This window comes from Triturus cristatus, chromosome 11 (genome assembly GCF_964204655.1).
Source record: "Triturus cristatus chromosome 11, aTriCri1.1, whole genome shotgun sequence".
Lineage (NCBI taxonomy): Eukaryota > Metazoa > Chordata > Amphibia > Caudata > Salamandridae > Triturus > Triturus cristatus.
In genome coordinates, this window is record NC_140594.1 from 531,391,837 (window position 1) to 531,414,965 (window position 23,129).

The 23,129-nt window shown below is 45.5% G+C and overlaps 1 protein-coding gene across 8 annotated transcripts in view; it reads left to right on the forward strand.

Moving 5' to 3' along the window:
- The window catches only part of LOC146784525 (factor in the germline alpha-like), a 270,799-nt gene that overhangs the window by 137,744 nt on the left and 109,926 nt on the right, over positions 1–23,129 (forward strand). For 7 of the 8 annotated variants that reach the window (XR_014970444.1, XM_085633427.1, XM_085633430.1 and 4 more), the window contains one exon: positions 13,035–13,265. Coding sequence is in view for 7 of the 8 variants with exons in the window: in XM_085633427.1 (XP_085489553.1) it covers positions 13,035–13,265 (231 nt within the window). In the remaining variant the exon portion in view is untranslated. The remainder of the gene's footprint in view (positions 1–13,034; positions 13,266–23,129) is intronic. The other variant, XM_085633428.1, reaches the window with a different exon arrangement.

The following is a 23,129-nucleotide window of genomic DNA, read 5'->3' on the forward strand; positions in this document are numbered from 1 at the left end:
TGACTCTACTAACATCCGAAGGGAGGAGCCTGGAGGGCCCAAAACAGCAGGAAGCGGATGCAGGGTGAGAGGAAACCAGAGAGAGCGAGGAGCGGAGCGAGGAGCAGAGCGGGAAGCGGAGCGAGGAGCAGAGCGAGGAGCGGAGCAAGGAAGAGACGAAGGCGTGGAGAGGACGCGACGACCCAGCAGAAACCAGAGGCAACGCCGGGACGTACCCCGAGGAAGGACCTGAGGACGAGGCAGCCGGGGCCCCTTCACCGGGCCCCGGCTTCAGGCAAGTAGTTGGGAAGACCGGACAGACCCTAGTGGGTTGGTGGCACGCCCAGTCGGCCTTCTCGGGCCTATAGCAAACCATATAGATAGACTGGGAATGGGCGGGCTTTAAATCCCATCTCCAACGGGACGAACCTGATTAAAAGGACCCGGGGACGGTGGAACAGAAAAGCCCACGCCATAAAGGGAACAAGGGGTTGGATGTCCATAACAATCCCGGACCACAAAAGGGGAGGGAAAAGAGTAGGAGAAAAACGATAGGTACTAATTGCCTCGTTGTTCTTTCTGTTCCGAGGGGGCGACTGGCCGGACCACACCCGACGAGAGAGTGCCGCCAACGACGCCCGGAGGCAAAAGAGACCGGACGAGCCAAGAGACAACATAAGGACCCCCAGGAGCCTCTTTTAACCCCTCTTCCCTATAACTGATTTTGTGCCTGTGAAAATAATAAACAGAAGTAGCACACAGTCAAAAGCCTCCTCTGATCTGCGGGGCGGGGCGTGACATGCTACTTATTTGTGGTTGTGAAATAGAACCATTTGGTATCAGGACAACTATGACCCACCCACCATGCAGGAGAGAAGGCACAAATACTTTTTTTTAAATGCATGGCTTGGCCATTATTTCAAAAATTTGTTTAAGGTTGTGCTTTCCATCTCTTGTGTATACTTTAGTCGCCCTCACGCCCCAGGTGCTGGGATTAACAAGCAGTTTCTAAAACACCGACCTTCAGATGTCACCTCATGTGCTAGGTGCTCCGACTACACAGTAGTTTCCACAACACGTCCCCATTTTAAGGCAACACACCAAACTTAAATTTTACCATCCCACAAAAGAGCAAGGATTACCGAGCAGTTTCTAAAAACCAGGCTCCTTTATTTGAAAATCCTGAGCGCATTTAAATGTAAACAGTCCTCACATGGGCTGTGATTAACGCAAAGTTTCTAAAAAAAACAATAAAAACAGGTCTCCACAGTCTCTGGGGCATTGTAATATGAGGAGCAGCCATTCTCTGAGCTGGGATTTATCCCTCCATCCAACATCCTCTTCTCAGCCATCCACCCATCACCTCGTCTCCCCTCTCATCCATTCAGTGACAAACTCCCCATCCATGCATCACCTCTTCTCCAATCCATCCAAATCCCACCGATCCATTCATCTACCAACCCCTCATCCATTCAACGTCCACCTCCTACTCATCCATTCAACGTCCACCTCCTACTCATCCATTCAACGTCCACCTCCTACTCATCCATCCATCCCTCCCTTCTGTCCTCTTATCCATTCAACATCTTCCTCATCTCCATCCATCCATGCATCACCTTGGCATTCATCCATTGACAAACCTCCAGTCCGTCCATCCCTCTGTCCTTTTCTCATCCATTCAACATTCTCCTGCTTTCGAACACTGTATCACCTCGTCGCTCCTCTCATCCAGCCTCTTCTAGCTACTCGGAACCAAATACCCGTCCGATACACCCATTCATTTATCCATCTATCCATCCACTTCAATTCATCTTCTTCTAGCTACTCGGAACCATCTACCCGTCCGATACACCCATCCATCTATCCATCATCCATCCTCTTCTGTCTGCTCAGTACATACACCCAACCGATCCATCCATACATCACTTCTGTCCTTCTCTCATCCATTCAACGTCCACCTCCTTTCCATCAATCCACCCTCCGCTGTCCATATTTCCCCCGATTCCACACCTCCCTCCTTGTTAACTGATAATCGCCCCTCCCTCCGTCATAAACGAAAGAAGTGCTATGGTGCAGCCAGAGCTTACTGCATCATAGCTCTTTTTAAATATCAGCTACACTGCACAGCACACTCTGGAATGTTATCTGCTCGGGAAAGGAGCAGTGAGTGTGCAGCCAGAGCTGCAGTCCTGTAATTTAACTCATGTTTATTAATTCACTGCCCTCAAACGCACACGCACTGAACGGATCAAAAGTAGTTTCCGCTGTTTATCCATTGCAAAAATATGATTCCAGTCTGTTACTATAAAAATGCTCATTCCCTGTTAGTGTAGGGGTGTGGGTAATTGCAGATTGCTGGATAAGTCTAGTTAATGTTTAAATAATTTCAAAAGTACTTTGTTCTTTAAGTATTGTAGTACATTTTGCACAGCATCTCATACCTCTGAGTAGATCCAGAAGTGCTTCTCTTTAGTTGACCATTACCCTACTACTTTCTTTGGGCCTCATTGAGTTTATAGTTTAGCCTCCATGGAAACGAGGGCGACTAAACCTGAGGCTACTACTCCACAACACAAAATACCATACCACATAATTACTCTCCATAATGCACAATGTCAGGTTCCTCCGTTCCGATGTCCCCGGGGCTGTGTTAATGCTCTAAAGGGGCCCACCTCTGGATAACCCCAAGTCCGGCTTGTAAGTGAACACGGACTGTTGGGGTAATCAAGCGGGGGAAGGAAAGGGTGGGGATTGCAGGGAGGGAGATCTGAAAATAAGAAAAGACAAACACCATATGAGACTCTTGTCTATATAATACGATATGAAAACCAGCATTACCTACTCTGGCGCGCCATCTCACCTGTAAAGTAAAGAAGGTACGGCTTAACTTATAGGGGAGAGCAAGAGGCAGTGGCAAGAGGTTTCAGGCAACTAATATGAAACAAAAGAAACAAAGACCACACATATGGGTTCAGCACTTCAGTGAGAAGAACACATGGAACACGACATGTCTTAGTACTTTGTGTTTGCAAATACCCACGTGCGTCTGAACCACTATTCTCAAGCCCAGCGGGTATGGCACCACCTCTTCTTGTTGAGGCTCTCTCCTATGTCTAATAAATGGAACACAAGAAAAGAAACAATAATGAGGACTGGCTGCGGGAACGTGTTTTTCTTCACGTCTTGCTTCTGCCAGTATATGCAGGAAACATACATCAGATATCCCACACACGACTATGCACACCAAGTGAAGGTTTGTCTTTACTGTCTCACTGGACAGTGAATAAACGATAGAGAACTTGCAACAGGAAGCTGTTTGTCAATGAGCTCTCAAGCCACTAGAGTCATGAGAGAGCTGAAACTCACTCACGCTCTCTGATGGGTGAGTGGCCGTAATTTAGAACCGCTCCTCTGCATGCGACCAGCCGGTCTCTCCAACAGAGGGGCGATATCGTTCAAGAGTTAGGTTGCCCAGGGAAACACCCCAAACATTCCGGTCCGCAGAGACCCTTTGGTCTCTGAACTTGGTCCTATTAGGAGCCGCAGTAGAACCAGCAACAACACGCCTACCTCAGTGGTTGGAAGTCTCCGGGGGTGTGTGCAGCCCTCGCGCTTCCTGATTCTTTCTGCCTCCGTGCTCCTCACTGCCAAACACAGTGTTATCTCGGGCGCGTCTACTCCGGAAGAATTATCGGCTCCAAACGAGTCGATCTTTGCCCTTTTTACGTCTTCGACGGGCGTTGCGCGAGTCACATGATACATCTCTCGCAACGCCCGCCGGGACTTGTAGTCATGGAGCGGACGTGTTTTGAACTTCCGCGTGTGCAGTTTGCGGCAGTCGGCGCGCTGGCTATCGGATCCTGACAGCACATCCCCCTTCCGGGGATCATCGGCTGCCGGATGGCGTGTGTGGGTGTAACCGATGAAACTTGGCAACCAGCCTGGGCGCATGGACCGCCGAAGCAGGTTCCCACGAATCATCCTCTGGCCCATACTCTTTCCAGGAAATCAAGTACCATAATCTACCCCGCACTGTCTTGGCATCTAAGACGGCCTTTATCTCATATTCCTGCTCATGCTGCACCCTGATAGGTGCTGGACGCCGCTTCCTTGGCTGTCTCGATGGTTTTAGAAGGGAGATATGAAAAACCGGATGTATGCGGAAGTGCGCCGGTAACTGCAGCTTCACGGCTACAGGATTTATATGTTTTATGACCCGATAAGGTCCAATATATTTAGGGTTGAACACGCTGTGTTTCCTAAATCGAATATGCCTGGTAGACAACCACACCCAATCCCCACGCTTGAATACGGGACCTGGCCTGCGATGCTTGTCAGCCTGTGTTTTATACTGGTCCTTAGCTTTCAGCAAATTGGTCCTAGCCTGCGCCACGATTCTCTGCATAAGCACTAGCCTTTCGCGCAATTCAGGGAGTCTGGTGTCGGTGTTGGGTAGGATCAAAGGGGTAAACCTGGGGTGGAACCCGTAAGTACAGAAAAACGGGGTGTGTTTAGTTGACGAATGTGTGGCGCTCCACCCACGCATCAGTAGTGGTATTCACATAACACCTCCGGTATTGCTTCAAAGTTTGGTTCAACCTTTCGGTTTGGCCATCCGTTTGGGGATGGAAGCTCGTAGAAAGGGAGGAGGTGACGTGGAGCTTGGAACACCAAGCCTTCCAAAAGCCTGCCGTGAACTGGGCCCCCCTGTCTGACACTATAACCTGTGGAAGTCCATGAAGGCGGACTACGTGAGTAAGTAGTAACCGGGCCAACTGACCTGCGGTGGGTGCCTGTTTGCAGGCTACAAAGTGGCCCATTTTGGTTAGGTAGTCGATCACCACCATGATGGCCGTCATTCCTTGGTCTCGGGGGAGCCCCACTATAAAATCCACGGATATCCTTTCCCAGGGTCTCTCAGGAGTGGGCATTGGCTGCAGCAATCCCTGGGCTGATTGGTGATCTGCCTTCATTTGGGCGCAGATGGAACACTCCTGTACCCAGGTCTTGATATCCGGACGAATGGAGGGCCACCAAAAGTGTCGTAACACCCTTTCTAGGGTCTTTTCACGACCGGCATGTCCTGCACAAGGGAGGTCGTGACACCACGTAAACGCCATTTTTCTCAAGTTTTTGTTGGGGATGAGTACTTGTCTGCCTTTCATGGGGAGGCCTTGATGTAACCGCCATTCTGGATGGCACCGGAGCCATGTTCTCCACTCTACAGTCCGTATCCCTCGTCTGATACTGTCTAAGAAGCCGTCGGTGGTCAATACCCCCACTACTCGGCTAGGCTCGATGATGGCTTTTTCTGTAACTGTATCCTTGGGCTGAGGGCTTTCCTGTTGAGTGAGAGCGTCGGCCTTCTTGTTGTTAACACCTGGGCGAAAGGTCACTATGAAATCAAACTCGGCAAATAAAAGCATCCAACGGAGTTGCCTAGGTGTGAGGTGTCGAGCTGCTCGTAAAAACTGAAGGTTGCGATGATCAGTATATACTGTGATCTGATGTGCTGCCCCCATGAGCCCAATGTCTCCATTCCAGGAAAGCGTCTTTTATATCCAAGAGTTCCTTTTCAGCGATAGTATAGTTTTGTTCCGCCGGGTTCAATTTCCGGGACATAAAGGCTATGGGGTGGAGGTACCCCGTGGTTTCGGGTCTCTGAGACAGCACTGCTCCCACCGCTACTTCGGATGCATCCGCTTCTACAAAAAAGGGCAACTCCGGTTTAGCATGAACAAGAACAGGAGTGGACGTAAAAGCCTCCTTTAGGCGATCGAACGCCTTTTGGGTTTCGGTGGACCATATGAACAGTACCTTCAATCTGGTCAACTTGGTCAGGGGTGCCACTGTGTTGGAGAAATTTGTTCTGAATCTCCTATAGAAATTTGCGAACCCCAGTAGACTTTGGATGTCTTTAACGTTGTGAGGACGAGGCCACTCCACGACTGCCTTCACCTTCCTCTCTGCCATGACCTGTCCAGAGGGGGTTAGCATAACCCCGAGGAATTCCACTGTGGTTACGTGGAACTCACATTTTGTGAGTTTACAGAAGAGGCGGTTTCTTTGTAATGCCTGTAACATTTGCCGCACATGAGAGATGTGCTCCTCTTCAGTTGTTGAGTATACGAGAATGTCATCGATATACACGACTACAAAGATGTCCAAAAATTCTCGTAACACCTCGTTGAGGAAGAATTGAAATGCGGCAGGGGCGTTAACAGAGCCCAAAGGGCATCACCAAATACTCAAAGAGCCCGTACCGTGTTTTGAAGGCTGTCTTCCATTCATCGCCTTCGCGCATCCGCACCAAGTGATACGCCCCTCTCAAATCCAGCTTGGTGTATATGTTCGCAGCTCTCACCTGCTCCAGGAGAACCGGGAGTGGGTATCGTTTTTTTTACCGTGATGGCGTTTAATGCCCGAAAGTCTGTACAGCACCGCAGTTCTCCGTTGGCCTTCGGAATGAAAAAAAGAGGGGAGGCTGCCGGAGACCGCGAAGGACGAATGAACCCTAATCCTTGGTATTTGTCCAGGTAGGTTCGCAGGTGTTGGTTTTCTGGTACTGTCAGAGCATATATCCGCCCGCAGGGTACCACCGCCCCGGGAACCAAATCGATGCGACAATCGAACTCCCGATGAGGAGGGAGCTCTTCCGCTTTAGTATCGCTGAATACCTCTGTGAAGGAGCGGTAACAGTCAGGCAACACCACTTCTTTCTCGGCAGCGGTCGCTATTCTGTGCACGGTGGCTAACACCTCCGATGGGCGGGTCGGCTCCAGGTTGCAATGCTTCTGGCAGTACACTGACCTCAACTGTAAGGTATTAGTTGCCCAGTGGATACTGGGTTCATGTTTCTGCAGCCACGGGAGCCCCAGGATCACTCCGTACTGGGGTGCTTGGATGATGTTAAAAGACACCCATTCTCGGTGATATCCCTCATATGTGAGTACGTACTCAGGAGTGTGGTGATGTATCGGTCATGATTCCAACTCCTTGCCATCCACCGCGTTGACCAATTCCGGGGTGGGTTTGAGGAGGAGCTGAACTCCTAACCTGGCTGCCTCTTTACTGTCCATAAAACAACCGGTAGCACCGGAGTCAACCATGGCTCTGATAGGTCTTCTTACTTGATTTATGTCGATGTGCATCGTGATAAAGAAATGTTCTGTGTCCCTAAAGACGGCGTAATCCACTGAAGGGATGGTACGTCTGCCTGAGAGTCTCCCTTCAACCGTTCTCAGGCGCGATAGTTTTCCTCCCCCTTGTCCGTTGCCACCGTCGCCATCTGGCCGGGACGAGAACGACCGTACGCGGGTTTAACCGGACACTCTCGTATGAAGTGCCCTTTCTTGCCACAATACAAACACAATCCCTGTTTGCGTCTATGGTCTCTCTCGCTCAGAGTTAACAACGCCCTCACTGCTCCGATTTCCATAGGTTCGGGCTTGGTTGGAGTCTTCTCTGGGAGCCCTGTTCGTTCGCTCCATCGACTGGACCTCTCCTTTCTTGCGTGCTCTCCTTTCTTGCGTGCTCTCCTTTCCGTTCTTTCAACCGATGGTCCAACCGGAGCGTCAGGTCAATGAGGGCAGCACAGGTGTTGGGTTGTGGATCGATTTGGGCCAAGACATCCTTCAGCTCTTCTGTGAGGCCGTGGTAAAAGATGATTGACTGTTTGGTTTCAGGCCAATCGGTTTCTGCTACCAATCTTCTGAAGTTGTTTAGGTAGCTAACCAAATCCAAGGATCCTTGCCGCAGCTCGAGGAGGTCTTTGTCCGCCGAGAACGTTTCTGCTCGTCGGTCAAACGTCTTCTCGAAAGCTGCTCTGAATGTATCCCAATCGTATAGCAGGGGGTCATCATTCCTTACTATAGGGACTGCCCACTGAGCGGCTTCCCTCCCCAAATACGAGATCAGAAAGGCGACTCTGGCTTGGTTTGTAATGAACATTTTGGGCTTGCAGGTGAAATGGAGCAATACCTGGGTCATGAATACTTGGACTTTCTTTCTATCCCCATGGAACCTCTCGGGTGGGGCCAAGGGTACTGAGGAGGGTACTTCTACCACCACCGATGTCGGGTGTGAGGGGCCTCCCACACTAAACTGGTTTTTCTGCAGGTAATCTACGCGGGAATGTAAGGCCGCTGTCTCCTGTCGGGATGCAGCTAGCTCTGCCTGCATCTGCGCTAACGCAGCCATTACGTCCTCTAAGGTAGCCATCCTTCGCCTTCAACACAACCAGGAGGAAAAGAGAATTCTTGGGCCGATAATTCTGTCAGGTTCCTCCGTTCCGATGTCCCCGGGGCTGTGTTGATGCTCTAAAGGGGCCCACCTCTGGACAACCCCAAGTCCGGCTTGTAAGTGAACACGGACTATTGGGGTAATCGAGCGGGGGAAGGAAAGGGTGGGGACTGCAGGGAGGGAGATTTGAAAATAAGAAAAGACAAACACCATATGAGACTCTTGTCTATATAATACGATATGAGCTGTTGACATGAAAACCAGCATTACCTACTCTGGCGCGCCATCTCACCTGTAAAGTAAAGAAGGTACGGCATAACTTATAGGGGAGAGCAAGAGGCAGTGGCAAGAGGTTTCAGGCAACTAATATGAAACAAAAGAAACAAAGACCACACATATGGGATCAGCACTTCAGTGAGAAGAACACATGGAACACGACATGTCTTAGTACTTTGTGTTTGCAAATACCCATGTGCGTCTGAGCCACTATTCTCAAGCCCAGCGGGTATGGCACCACCCCTTCTTGTTGAGGCTCTCTCCTATGTCTAATAAATGGAACACAAGAAAAGAAACAATAATGAGGACTGGCTGCGGGAACGTGTTTTTCTTCACGTCTTGCTTCTGCCAGTATATGCAGGAAACATGCATCAGATATCCCACACACGACTATGCTCACCAAGTGAAGGTTTGTCTTTACTGTCTCACTGGACAGTGAATAAACGATAGAGAACTTGCAACAGGAAGCTGTTTGTCAATGAGCTCTCAAGCCACTAGAGTCATGAGAGAGCTGAAACTCACTCACGCTCTCTGATGGGTGAGTGGCCGTAATTTAGAACCGCTCCTCTGCATGCGACCAGCCGGTCTCTCCAACAGAGGGGCAATATCGTTCAAGAGTTAGGTTGCCTAGGGAAACACCCCAAACATTCCGGTCCGCAGAGACCCTTTGGTCTCTGAACTTGGTCCTATGAGGAGCCGCAGTAGAACCAGCAACAACACGCCTACCTCAGTGGTTGGAAGTCTCCGGGGGTGTGTGCAGCCCTCGCGCTTCCTGATTCTTTCTGCCTCCGTGCTCCTTGCTGCCAAACACAGTGTTATCTCGGGCACGTCTACTCCAGAAGAATTATCGGCTCCGAAGGAGTCGCCCTTTGCCCCTTTTACGTCTTCGACGGGCGTTGCGCGAGTCACGTGATACGTCTCTCGCAACACCCGCCGGGACTTGTAGTCATGGAGCGGACGTGTTTTGAACTTCCGCGTGTGCAGCTCGCGGCAGTCGGCGCGCTGGCTATCGGATCCTGACACAATCCCACTTTACCTACTTCCTAAACGTTAAATAATTTCTATCCACATAATTCCAGAACACGCCTCCTACATCCACTCTACTCCAAAACATATTAGTAAAAAACATTTACAACTCCTATAGTTCTAACTCTCGCAAATGCGAGATCTATTGCATTTCAAATGCTTGTTAATGTAGTATCAATTAAGGAAATGGGCTATAGCAGCTTTGTTGTGCTTTAAAAAAAAAAAAAATAGGAACTATGGTAGAGGTTGACCATGTGCTTGCTAAAGGAGAATGGGCCAGACTGTTAAAAACATTCAATATTATTGGCTTATGACTGTAATATTGCCATCCGCCAGTGGAGCAGGCAACACCTCAAGGTCCAGTGACAATCTGTGTTCAGTCAATTTGATTTCATTTGTAACAATCCCAACAACCATTGTGCTGTAACTTCTTTTATTCTTTATTTTTTTTAAACCGTTTTTATTAAGAACAAACTGCAGCATTGAGACATTGTACAGACATCTTTGGCAGAGTTACACAAGGTTTAAGCATTGTATTGCACCTTCCGGACCACCAGGAGCATCAGGGAATACAATCTTTGGCAGGCATCACGCTCATTATGATGGTTACAGTTGTACGCTTGGGTCACGATAGCAAGAAAACACGCAACCGGTTCATTTATAGGTACTCACTATTAATGGCTGTCCCAGGCGGGGGCCATCAATGTCCCATCCTCTCCCCCGTAACTTCTCACCTTCTCAAAGTAGAGCACCATGCGTAGGCGAGATTAAAAAACCCCTTCAGGGATGCAAATCTAAGAGAGGAAGCTCAGCCTAGCTTAGTCCGGCCACAGACGAGCGCATACAGGCTTGTCTTGCCTCATAAACAGACTCCTTCAATTTTGAATATCAGTCCATGGCTGCACACTGGTTTCCCACTGCAGGGGAATTCCAGCAGTTGGCGATGTCATGTTTTGCCAGTCTGTTGCCCAGACCCACCAGAATGCGGTCGCCTCGGGTTCCCCACCATGTGTTCCAATATTCTTAAAAGAGCAATAAGGGGTATAGGTTTGATCTGTGTTCCCAATACACAATAGAGGGTTGTAAAAATAGTCAACCAAAACCTAGTTATCGTTGGACACGACCTATTGCATGGAAGAAACCCCCCGTAACCTCTGGGCATTTAAAACAGGTGGGGGGTGGTCATCTCTGTTCCTTCCACAACCTTAATGACCACTTGTAGGATTGAAAAACATATATAGCTTTCTGCACCTTCATACACATATCCTGAGCTCACTTCCCCTTTGTCACCAGTTGACAAGTTTTTTTTTCTTCCTCAAAATTCTTCTTTTCTCCAGTGTACACTAGGACTATGTCCACTTCAAAAACCACGGGGTTTAAACCTTGTATGGACTTTTGCAAAAAAATGTCTGTGACAGTCCCCCACAAGGTAAGTCTCTGGTATTTGGATTTGGGATAGACTACCATATCCTTCGAGCCCTTAAGAATCTAAAGGCACTTGTCAAAGTCTGTCTGCACCAGGAGCTGGGTCAACTTTGTAGCCTGTTGTAGCATCAGCAATATGGACTTGTTGAAGGCCAAACTGTTGGATGCCTTATTGTTTGTTTTTCCCTGGCCCAGCAACAGCTTGCCTTGGACACCATTAAAGATTTGTCAGCCTTTTTGTCCTATTTGCATTTGCTAGACAAGTTGTCCTTGTTCAAATCACCTGTTTTAGGTTTATGAAAGGTTTGACTCTTATGTCCACCCCCCCCCCCCCAAACCCTTTGTAATGCCACAATAGGATCTCAGTTTGGTTCTCACTTTCCTTATGCACTACCTTCCAACCAGTGCACAGCTGTCCAATTTGTCTTCCGACTAGAAAGACTTTTTCTGGTCATCCTAACTTAAGCTAGCCACGCGAGTCAACTCTAGGCTCTTTCAGTGCAGCTGCCTTACGCCACCTTTTCCCCCAAATGAAGTGGTTTTGAGTACCAGGCGGCCTTTTTGTCAAAGTTAGTGACTTATTTTCACGTTGATCAATCAAACACTCTTCCAATGTTCTTAGCTCCGCCTCATCCCTCAAATGAGGAGGAGAGACTCCATTGGCTGGATCCTAAAAGAGCCTTTAGCCTTTACATTGATTGCACCAAAAACCCATTGTGTAGATGATCCGCATTGTGTAGGGTTTTCTGGGGCAGTACAGTCAGTGCAGAAAAGGATTGCTACCACTGCCTTGGCATGCTGAGTGCCAGTACCCCGATACCTGTAGGGCTGTGACATGGGCATCAGTGCATAAGTTCAGAAAGTACTAGTGTCTTGATAGCCAGATCTGACTGAAAGGGCATGTTCCATTCCAAAGATCCACCCCTTTATGAAGCAATGCTTTGGTATCCATTCTAAATGCTTAGGAATCGGAGTTGTAAGTATCCATCAGAAAAACAAGTTACTTACCTTCGGTAAGGCTATTCCTGGTGCATACTCTAACTGCAGATTTCTCACGGCCCTCCTACCTCGCCATACTATGTAATAGTCTCTTTTCCCTTCTATAAAGGTCTCAAACTGGAGATCTGCACACTTGCACCTTTGATTATTGTTGGGCTCAGTGTCCAAGGTAGAGAACTGAGTAAAAAAGGAAACTGATGTAGATTCACATGGGTGGCACTTAGATGTGACTCCATCATCCACACAGAGACACACACTGCCACATACTGGCACAGGAGCAACGCTTTAAAATCTTCAACATCAGTTTGATGCTTGGGAATATCTTTAAGGTGATGAATTTGTGGTTAGAAGTAACCGCCAGTAAGAGAAGTAACTTGTTCATCTGCATTGGCTCCAAGAAAAATTTGTTGAAAGTAACCTACTAGTCACTGTTTTAAATAATTACGCTAAAGTACACATTTTGAGCATGGTCTCATTGAACAATAAAATACATTTTGACATGGAAATATTTTGATGATTGATCACAGGAATAACTGATAAATTACTGACTCTACCCACTGTGCAACCTTTCAGCATTTCTAACTTTGTGGAAAAATCACCAGATTTATGTACTAGTTTGGCCATATTTAGTGAGAATAGAAATCCAGCTATTTTTCTGCCAAAGGGTGAACCTTCAGAAGGACAAATTGAAGTACTGCAAAAGTGTTCTAAATGCTGTGCACCTAAGACTAGCATGTGGCATGTGATGTTAAAATCTGCTGAGACCGACTGTTTGAATGAGTAGGGCCAGAGCTGTCAACTCACACTTTAAACTGTTATGAAATGTATTTTTTCAGATCGGTGTGTTTTTTTTTTTTTTTTAAAGTTCTCTATCTGTAAACATGTATCGGGGTCGACTTTAAATCTAGATAAATGCAATATCTGCATGTGAACGCGAGGAGTTCATTTTGATGGAAATATGTTATGATTTAAGCATAGTCTTCGTTTTCCTTACAAAGGTAACATTTACAAAAATGTTCTGAATAATGCATTGATTTTTAGAAATATAAAGTCCAATTTACTGTCTTTTTTTCCCCTCTGATTGTCAGAAGTTTGAAGACGAGGATTCACCCACTGGATTGTCGTTATCTTTACCTCTGGCATACGGCTCTTCATCAGCAGGTTGTGGAGGCAGCCCATTTTGTCAAATAGGCGAACGATCTGAATTCTTTGAATCGCCTTCTAGCTCAGAAGTGGAGAGCCCTTCATCCACATGGATGGCTAGAAGTGTGATGCCTGCCTACATAGGATTTCTGCAAATGCACAAAAGTGGAAGATTGGTAATGTAACTTGAGTAATAACACATTTGCAAGTTTAATGTGCTTGGTGTAATGATCCAGAAAGATGAGATAAATGTGGCCGGCGAGCCTGTAACAAAGCATAGAGAGTTTGGGGCTCCTGGGGCGGAGCAAGTTAAAGGATGACAGAAAGACAAATGTATTAACGGGTGTGAGTGACCGAAGGAGATGCACGTGTATGATTGAGTTTTGATGGTCATGGGAGGAAATTATCTCAAGGTATGTCTCCTAATGGTTTTTGTCAACTGGCAGTAGTGAGTTGGGGGTTCTTAATGGATTATTCTTAATGCATGTTTGTCCCAAGGGTTTACAAGATGCAGCTAGTACAGGCTTGCAACTGACTATGCAAATGAGTCCCATTTTGATTAATTATATGTAAATATATCGTATCAATATCCTGAAAGTCTACCTTGGATCTGGCCATCCTATAACTCTGTTGGGCACTCCTTCTTTTCGCAGTCAATTCTGTTCAGTTGACAGGACTCTGGAGTAAAGGGGTCCTTAGATCTTGTGTTTCATGCGTTTTCTTATGTTATAAAACAAGAAACCAGGCTTAACAGTAGATGTTGTGAGGGGGAAGAACAACAGAATGCTGTACTTGACACATGGGGGGAAGATGTTGAATAGCCATCTCCATTTCCTCCTCCCCTCTGCCAGGCCAGGAAACGGCTGACAAAAAGCAGCCCTTGCAACAGTGCTGAAACCCGTCTGCTCCCTTAATCTCTTTGTGTAATCTTTCCTTTCATCCATTCTCGCTCTTTCGCTCCTCACTCTGTTCTCCCTCCGATCACTTTCTCTCTACCTTTCCCCTCTCTCCCCATTTTCTCTCTCTCTTTAAGCCTCCCTTTGCCTGCTGCAAGTAATCTTGGGAGCTGGGAAAAGTGATTGAGGCAGAAGGCGTTGCTCTGGGCTTTCAGAACTGGCATCCAAGTCCCCTGGCCAATAGGGAAATGCCTGGTGGTATGTAAGACCTGGCTGGCCGTGCCCTCTTTTTCATTTTCTTCCTATCCTTTTTACTCTCCTCCTATTCCTCACCTGATCTTCTCTCTTCTTCCCTCTGCTACTATGGAATTCTTTTGTCTCCACTTCTTGCCCCAGGGCTTCATCCTCTCTGTTCATATACAGCCACTACCTTCCCACCCTCTTGCTCCTTGATTCTTTTACTCCTCTTCCTTGTCAACCATCTGTTCCTCATCCTATTTTCGTCTGTCCCTTGCTCATCTTCCTCCGTCAGATGTATATAGTTTAGAATTCGAATTTTTCAGTTTGCAAATACTTTTAGCCAATTTGTTTTTAGATTGATGAGGGTCTGGCAGCTTCTCCAACAGTGTTTTTCGCAAAACATACAGAAACGAGACAGACCTATGGGCTTTGCCAATGCTTGTGTGAATGCTCAAATCAGGTACATTTGACTGTTAATGAGAGACAGCAATCAAACCCAGTTGTAGAGGTATATTCATTTAAGCTTGAGCTCGAGAGATACGAAGCAGTGGGATTTCAAGTATGCTCTGCCAGGGGAAGCTCCAAAATGTTTATATTCTGTTTGAACTACAATGATATAGCTGAGTCAGATGTGTGTGCACATTGCGGGTTTAATAACTTATGCTTTATACAAATACAAACCGGGAACTTAGCAAAGCATATATACAGTCTCAGTGTGAGGACCGGTGTGGTTTCAACATCTGCTTACCTTCGTCTGGCCTATGTGCAGAAGCCAGGGTTTGCACAGCTGTATGGTTTAAGGAATCACAGTGAAGGCACAACTTGGAGAACAGTTGCTCAATATCACATTTATGCTCCCACAAACCTCCTTTTGAACAACTGTTCAGCATGTTGTTGTAACTTTGCTATTAAATAATTATTTGCATTAATGTGGCCACTTCTTCCTGCTGTATCATGACACTTGAAACATGAACATTACTTGGTGGGGGAATGCACAATTTGGTACATGCCTGACCGCAAACAGGAAGCATATTTGCACATAAACAACTAACACTCCAATTATTATACCTATTATCACTTTCGAATATAGTCCAATCCCAGACCCCAAATAGTGAAGAAATAGTATCCCTAGTGCCAAATTGCCAAGCTCCTGAGTAGAGGTATCCGTCTGCTTCACCTCCTTTTTTTTTTTTTCTCTCTAGTTTTACAGGTTGTTTGCAGATATTTTCTGACCTGCTCCTAAGCATGGTGTCTAATACAGGGAAGCACGAGGCTCAGATAATAGGATCCTCCCCAACCCTTGGGCATCCGAGTGTCTGTCTTTTTTTGTCCTTAGATTAAATAAATGCCCTCCCATGCTGGGCCGGAGGCATTGGCCAGACTGAATACATGGGTGCGGTTACTCTGTCCCATCTCTTGCGATCCATTTGTTTTGAGACTCATGTCCTATTGTTACCCATAAAGCCAGGAGAATGTTATTTAAGGCAGAGGTGTTTGGAATTATGCTATTCATTCCTAGGATTAATTATTTATATCTTTTACTCATGATACTATCATTGGAGGTATCTCTGTAGGATGAACCTTCGCCTCCGACGGATCAACCCAATGATACTACTATTTCATCTCTGTATTTGCGTCTGATGTCAGTGCCCCTCGGGCCAGAAAACCAGACAATCACTGCTTTAAATAGAGTATAACAAGAATCATTAAGCATCAAACGCAAAGGCGGTTAAGACATCCCATGCTGTTAAAGAATGAAGTTTTAAGCAAATCTGACAATTTGAGACCTTTAATTCCTTGTGATAGGCGTTTACCATTTGTATGGTAAATTTGGCCTTTTTGGATCTGACCTCTGCCTTTGACCTTGTCAATGGGTCAAAGCTTTGGTCTATTCTTCTGGCCTCAGGATTGTATGAGCCCTTGGTGCACTTTTTAGCACACCTCCAGAAAGATCTTAAGGCCCGGGTCAGGATTAGCAGCGGGGGTGAGGTCACCGAAGCAATTAAAGTAGTTAGTGGGGGTTAGACAGGGTTGTGTTCTAGCCCCCCTCCTCTTTATTATCTATATCCATGGACTGCATAAAACACTTAAATCCTTGACCTATGACGTCCCTAAAATAAATGGCAAAACACTTTCTGTACTACTTTATGCGGATGATGCAGTCCTTATGGGCCGCACTCATAATTCTTTACGCATTCTAGTGCAGGGTTTTGTTGACCATATGGATAGCCTGGATCTTGGGCGGATTTTCGTCATATGTTTTGGTTCTGCGCGCAGTTGGGTGACTATTGGGCAGATGTTGTGGATTGTTTGAATCAGGTGACGGACCGCTCTATTGCCCCGGAAATGTGGGCTTGCTTGTTGCTTTGGTTTCCCCACACCCGCCGGACGAAGGTCACCAGTAAGTTTTACGATTTAGGACTGATAATGGCCAAGAGGGAACTGACTCTGCATTGGAAATCCCGGGCGGGGCCTAGCTTCTTGTGGTGGAGGGCGGCGTTTGCGAGATGGGCAGGTGCGGAGGGTACGCTCCGGGTGCAATTAGCCCTTCGGAGGGACGATGAGAAGGCACTAGCGACGGCCCGGGCATGGGAGGTGTTGGTGGTGGAACTTCAGGGGTTGATGTCTGATGCAGGGGGAGTGGAGAGCACATCTGATAGGCGGGAGGTAGCGGGGAGCGGGGAGTAGGAGGGGAATAGTGGTAAGCCCTGGACGCATAAACTTTAGCTCGGCGCGAGGGAAGGCCTTGTTTCCTTAAGGGGAGGTTGAGCACCCGTACATACTTCATTGTGGAGGAGGGGTACATCAGAAGAGGGGTAGGTAACGGGGGCACACTGACATGGGGTGTGGGAGGGGGGGGAAGGGGACTGTGTGGGAAGGATGTTTCTTCTCCTGGATAATTGGTAGCGACGATAAATGTACAGTACTCCTTTGAAGGTTGTGGGTAGTGGAACGTGTGTTGAGTTGTTGCTTTGAAAACAATAAAAAAATGTTTCAACAAAAAAAATGGATAGCCTGGATCTAAGAATTAATTTTAAAAAATCGTTTAAATGTCGTGTGGACCTAGGAAACGCCATCTTAATTTTATATCTGTGGGAGCCCAGAAACTGATAAGTGCTAGTACTTTTCCTTACCTTGGGTTGGTCTTTGCTGCGAACGGCTCCTGGACTGAACATATGGTTCACTCCAGGTGCAAGTTCTCAAGGGCCTCTAACTCTATTCTCAGTCTCCCACGTCCAAAGAGAACAGGTGCTATTTTAGCCATTTTAAATTATTTTAAATCACAGTGGGTACCAACAGCCACGTATGGTGCTAAGGTCTGGGGTATTGCCAAGAGGCACTGTATCCAACAAGAAGAAAATAGATTCTGCAGGAAGCTGGCATACCAATTTCCACAGCCCAATACATTTGCCACAAGGGACTTAATTTAAATTTCATAGAGGATTTTATCAGGGCTCGCCCTGCCCTTTTCTGGCTATCCCTATGGAAAAATCCGGCTGCATCTCTAACGAGAGAGATCATAGGTGACTGTATCGGGTGTGAGAAAGGGAAGGATATCCCATGGCTGTCAGGAGTGTACCGAAGCTTATGTAGTGTTAACAAAGGAAGTCTTTTTTTACATCCTAGCACAGCTGAGACCCTGCATAAAAGGAACACACTTAATTCTAAAAGGAACACACTTAATTCATTTTAAAGCACGGAAAGGATTGAAAGGGAATCTAAGAAATCCTCTGCCCTTAGTTATATTACCACCGAAAAGACTGTGCATCCCCTGGCCAGTTATCTTACCCTGCCTATGAGTCATTGGGAGAGGAGTCTCCTCTTTCGCCTTAGGGCAGGTTCTGTAAAATTTGCATTGTGCTTTCCCCTTGGCCATCACACAAATCTTGACTACTTACCTTGCCCGTGCGATGGCCAGAGTGGCCAATCTATTTTACATTTTTTGTTTTTCTGTAAATATTATTTAAAGTATACCAAGTGGCTTTTAACTCCGTTCTTTAAAAAATTCACACCCATTAGTCTGGAAAACGCTTATTTGAGGTTACGTGCCCTGGCTGACGGGGAGCTGGTTTTCAGGGCAGGCCCTTTTTCCAGAATTGCTGTGCGAGCACGCCAGATAATGTCCAATCCCTGAGATCCTATACCATCTATACATGCACAAATCTGACATATTTTCATTATGTGTATCTATGTATATTACCAATGGATTTTATTGCGATTCCTTATTTGTGTATCTTAAAACTATTATGTTTGTTGCGCATTTACGGATATGATGGTATCCGAATAAAGTTTTTGAACTTGAACTTGGTAATGTTTCCATGCTGCTTTTTGGATTGGTGGTCATGCAGATCTTCAGCAAGTGTGGTATTATTTGAACCCAATAAATTTGGGAAGTATAGATCATACAAGTAGATGACAATGGCAGTTAGGGTAGTATTGATTATCGGGGCAAATGATAAGCACATTTTCTTTCTCAACATGGTTCCTTTCTATCCTAATTGTTCCTCCTGAGCAGTTGGGCCCCTTTGTTCCTTATTCTTCATCATCATTAGGCCATGAGAACACCAGTACTTTGTGGCTCTAGAGCCAATAGTAAACTATCATAGACTTTTCATCATCAAAACAACATTATTTCAGCTCATCTGACCCATGAAAGTGCACAGTGCCGAGCAAGATATATAAATAAAACATTAAAATACTCATCCCAGTTCATAGCAATCAATTAATAAATCATCATACAGCAACAGTCGTCAAATAGAATATCACAAAGCTCAGATAAAACCAAAGGAAGAAAACCACGAAAGGAGTCCTAGAAGAAAAACTTGTTAGGGGTCCGCTATATCCCCCTGGGCTAAATGTCCAATGAAACAACGAGCTTGAAACTACATATTCAGGAACACAGGAGGGCAATCATAAAGGGTGACTGGAGATACCCAATGACAGAGCACTATGGCAAAAGACATCAAGGTGATGCCACCTTCTGGTTCCATGCCATTGACCATGTTGAGATGGGGAGCCAGGGGTGGTGATAGAGAATTTCACTTAAGGCAATGTGAATCCAAATGGTTTTTAAGAAGTATCAATCAAGGATTCAACACTGACAATGAAATGTATTACTTTTTAGGAAGTGGCTAAAGAAGAAAATGTTTTGGGTCCAAGTTCTGCCCTGCTATTGTAAATAATGGGGTAATCTAGCTTTTACCGAGTGTATATGTCTTTCACTGTTATTGTGACACCTAACTGCTGCCCCATTATGTACTATATGAACCAATATGTATACCTATGCCTTTTTGTGTGATTCCTGCTTGAATCTGCTGTAAAGCGCTCCGATACCCTCGCGTCTGGCCAGCGCTATATAGAACTCCTTAATCATAATAATAGTACTAATACCATATGAGATCATATATACAATGCTAGTCTATACAGAATATATGCTTCTTTCCCATTTTCTCAAAATCCAACTGCTGCCCTATTATAGATAATTATCATATGTGACCCTATACGTAAAGCAGAATTTGACTGTATACTAAACAATTCTGTAACAATCCTTATTTTAGTACACATATTAACATATTACCTGCGCAAACTAGGTTGGCATACCTCTAGTGGGTACAACTAATGTTTACGTCTTATTTGTTTGTTATCTCTTTTTGTATACACCCCTGGTGTCTTGGTCTTCTAGGACCAGTGTGGTGTGGACACACTACATTTATTTGAATATCTTCTTCAACACCTGTGGGAATGTTGTTACTCAAATCCGTCTCTTCAAAATACGAGTTCATACTTAGTTTTGTTGTTTTTTTGGGGGGGTTTTTGTGTTTTTTTTTTTACACTTTATGTATTACCATCACTTGTAAAATCTGCACCTACTTCTGACATACCATTCTCATTATGAGATGATCTTTGAAAGACTTCTATCCCACTCGGTCGAAGATCACGGTTGAACCGACCGTGTTTTGCGCTGCTAATAAGCTCCTTGTGATTTCTACATTCGGACCTCTAACAGCTTTCGAACAAGGGAGCTATACATTCTGCAACTTTCCATGCCCTTATGTTGTTTGCGGCCCAGTCAGATGACTATATATTGTTGTTTCTCTGATACTCCAATGCGCTGCCAATAAGCTCCTTGTGATTTCTACATTTGGACCGCTAACAGCTTTCGAACAAGGGAACTATATATTCTACAACTTTCCCTGCCCTTACGCTATTTACGGCCCTGTCAGGTGACTATACATGGCATTACGAGTTAATCATTGAAACACATCAATCCTTCACAGTCGAACACCACAGTTGATTTGACCACCCTATGCGCTGCTTTCAAACTCCTTGTGATTTCTACAATCAGACCTCAAACAGCTTTCAAACAGTGGGACATTACCTTCCACAATCTTCCCCGCGATTGTGCTTTCTGTGGCCCAGTCAGAGTGACATTTATTGTTGTCTTTCTAATATTTTAATGCCGTCCATAACACCTACAATATGGCGGCCACTTTTTCCTACATCTCCCTATTTCACCTTGGAAACTCCATCACATCGGGTAGTGGTTCTTTCCGACTGGTCACAACCAATCTCTAGGGGGAGGAGTCCCAGGTATTCGTATAGCTGGCGGGAGTTGTATCCTTGCACACGAAGAATAGATCGGACTACTCGTAACGGTAAGAGGATTGCGACCAGTGGGGTATCGGGCTATCTGGATCTCTGTACTTGGGGGTAGACAGCCGCTGTGAGGCTGAACTTTGGATTGGATATATGGTATATAAACGCTACGTCCCTGGGGTTTATTCCGCCTCATGGGATCTGTTACTGTGTGTGATTTCTGGTGCCCCAAGAAAGTGACATTACACTTAGTACCAGAAAGGGACCACTGGTTTGGTGTCACTCAACTTCACTGAGGATTAGCGGGCTAGTGTCATATGAGTACAGGGAGGCAGGTACTGCGTACTCAGTCCGTGTGTTGTCATAAGGATTGGGGCTTGCTAAAATATTTAATCATGGCGTTATTAGAACACAGGGGTGGATAGCCGCTCTGGGACTTGTCTAGGGATTGGACACTTGTGGGTTTGATATATACACTCTTTCCCCGGTGTGCATAGCTGTATGCACGGCGGGGGACTGTGTGCTACTTACCGTACCAACAAGTACTATTAAATTAAAGATGAGGTGTCGTATAAATCCTCATTATGGATTTCCCTTTCTTTTTGGGCCAAGTATAGTTTGCTGAGAAGAACAATGGGTAAATAGCTTTTCAATGAAACACACGCTTTTTATTGCGATGTAGTGCTGTTCATATGCGCATGGTGCGCTTTGGGGTCTGATCACACTTCTACTGATGGCCTCTTTTCTCATCTCACAGATTTTCCTATGCAGGATTTATCACACCTGCCAATTCTTCGGTCAGTTCCAGTGTATTACACTGGACCATAACGCACATTGTTTCTAGGAAAGCATGAGCTGTGTCACTGCTTTCTTAAAAGGTATGTCCTTGAAGTATCCTATTTCTAATTATCTTTGTTCTTGTCACTTCGCTTGTTTATTTTCCTTCATGTGACATCATCTCTCTCTACCATGTAATGATTTTGAATAATTATACCCTACAGGTTCCTACAAACTACTTGTTTGAATTTTATATTAGATTGGGGAGTTTTTTCATAGGGTTCCGTCGCTTATGAAATCTACACATTTGCCTTTTACAGCCTACCCTATACTTTGTTTGGGTATGTATTTCTGTCATACAATTGGTCCACTCGCTGCGAATTGCAATTTGACAGCACCCGTTTTTTGATAATTACACATCTATACTACACATTGCTCACCTTCCCTAGTGTAACAAACCCAGGATCAAGATAATGCGTTACATGTAGTTGACAATATTATGTCCTTGATCACTTCATACTTATCGCCGTGTTCCACATGGAGCTATTCAAGTACTGGTTGCCCTTGATGTGTTTAGTCCACAAGATGTGACGCATACATGTCATGCCATCGTCTGAATTTGGATATCTTATTCACCAGGTCGATATATGGACGCTTATTGAATTTGAAATTACTACTGGGAGTAACTATAGTTCATGCCATTCTGGGACTCTTTTACTGGCCATTCCAGCGTTGACTTTCATTGGTAGGTATGCAGTACTGCCTTCCGCATTGTTGTGATCACCCCGGATTTGCCTGTTATTGAGTTCATCCACCAATACGCGCATAATATATCCTTGTGTTTAAGGTGCACAATACTATCTACTCTGTTTGTGCTTTGGAACTAGGGATGTGTTATAGCTTTTAATAACAAGCGCAATGAGCTCACGCTGTATATGCCCCTTGAATCTTACACATTATTCTAAATTTCTGTTTGTACACTATGCACACTCTCAACTTAATATGTATATAATGTTTTTGGTTTTTGTGTCCTGTGTCTTTGTTGCTTGAATTAATAGTTTATCTATGTTGTGTTCTGTAGTGATATATATGTTTGCAAAGTTACGTGTTATTAATATACTAACGTGTGTAGACCTATCATTTCAGTCCTGTGCCTTAGTATTTGAATGTAGTATTTGTGTTGTTACTCATCTTTTCCGCCCTGATGAAGTTCCCAGTGTGGGAATGAAACGCGTTGACTGAGTGTCTGTTTGCATACTCTTAACATTTGAAATAAAGAAATATATTTTTATAATACTACCTCACTATTGGACTTTATGACCTGCGCACCCCCATTTCACAAACCTGGGTTATCTTAAGCAGAAAGTCAAACATATTGAGGACAGTCAATACTACAATCAAGAGCACACTGATCTATCGTAAGAATAACATCAAATCCATAAAAACCACATAAGATTAAAAAAACATCATATAGGAACTGTAGCTCTCTGCTTAATAGCCTTTATTCGAGTAAGGGGGGGGGGGGAGGGA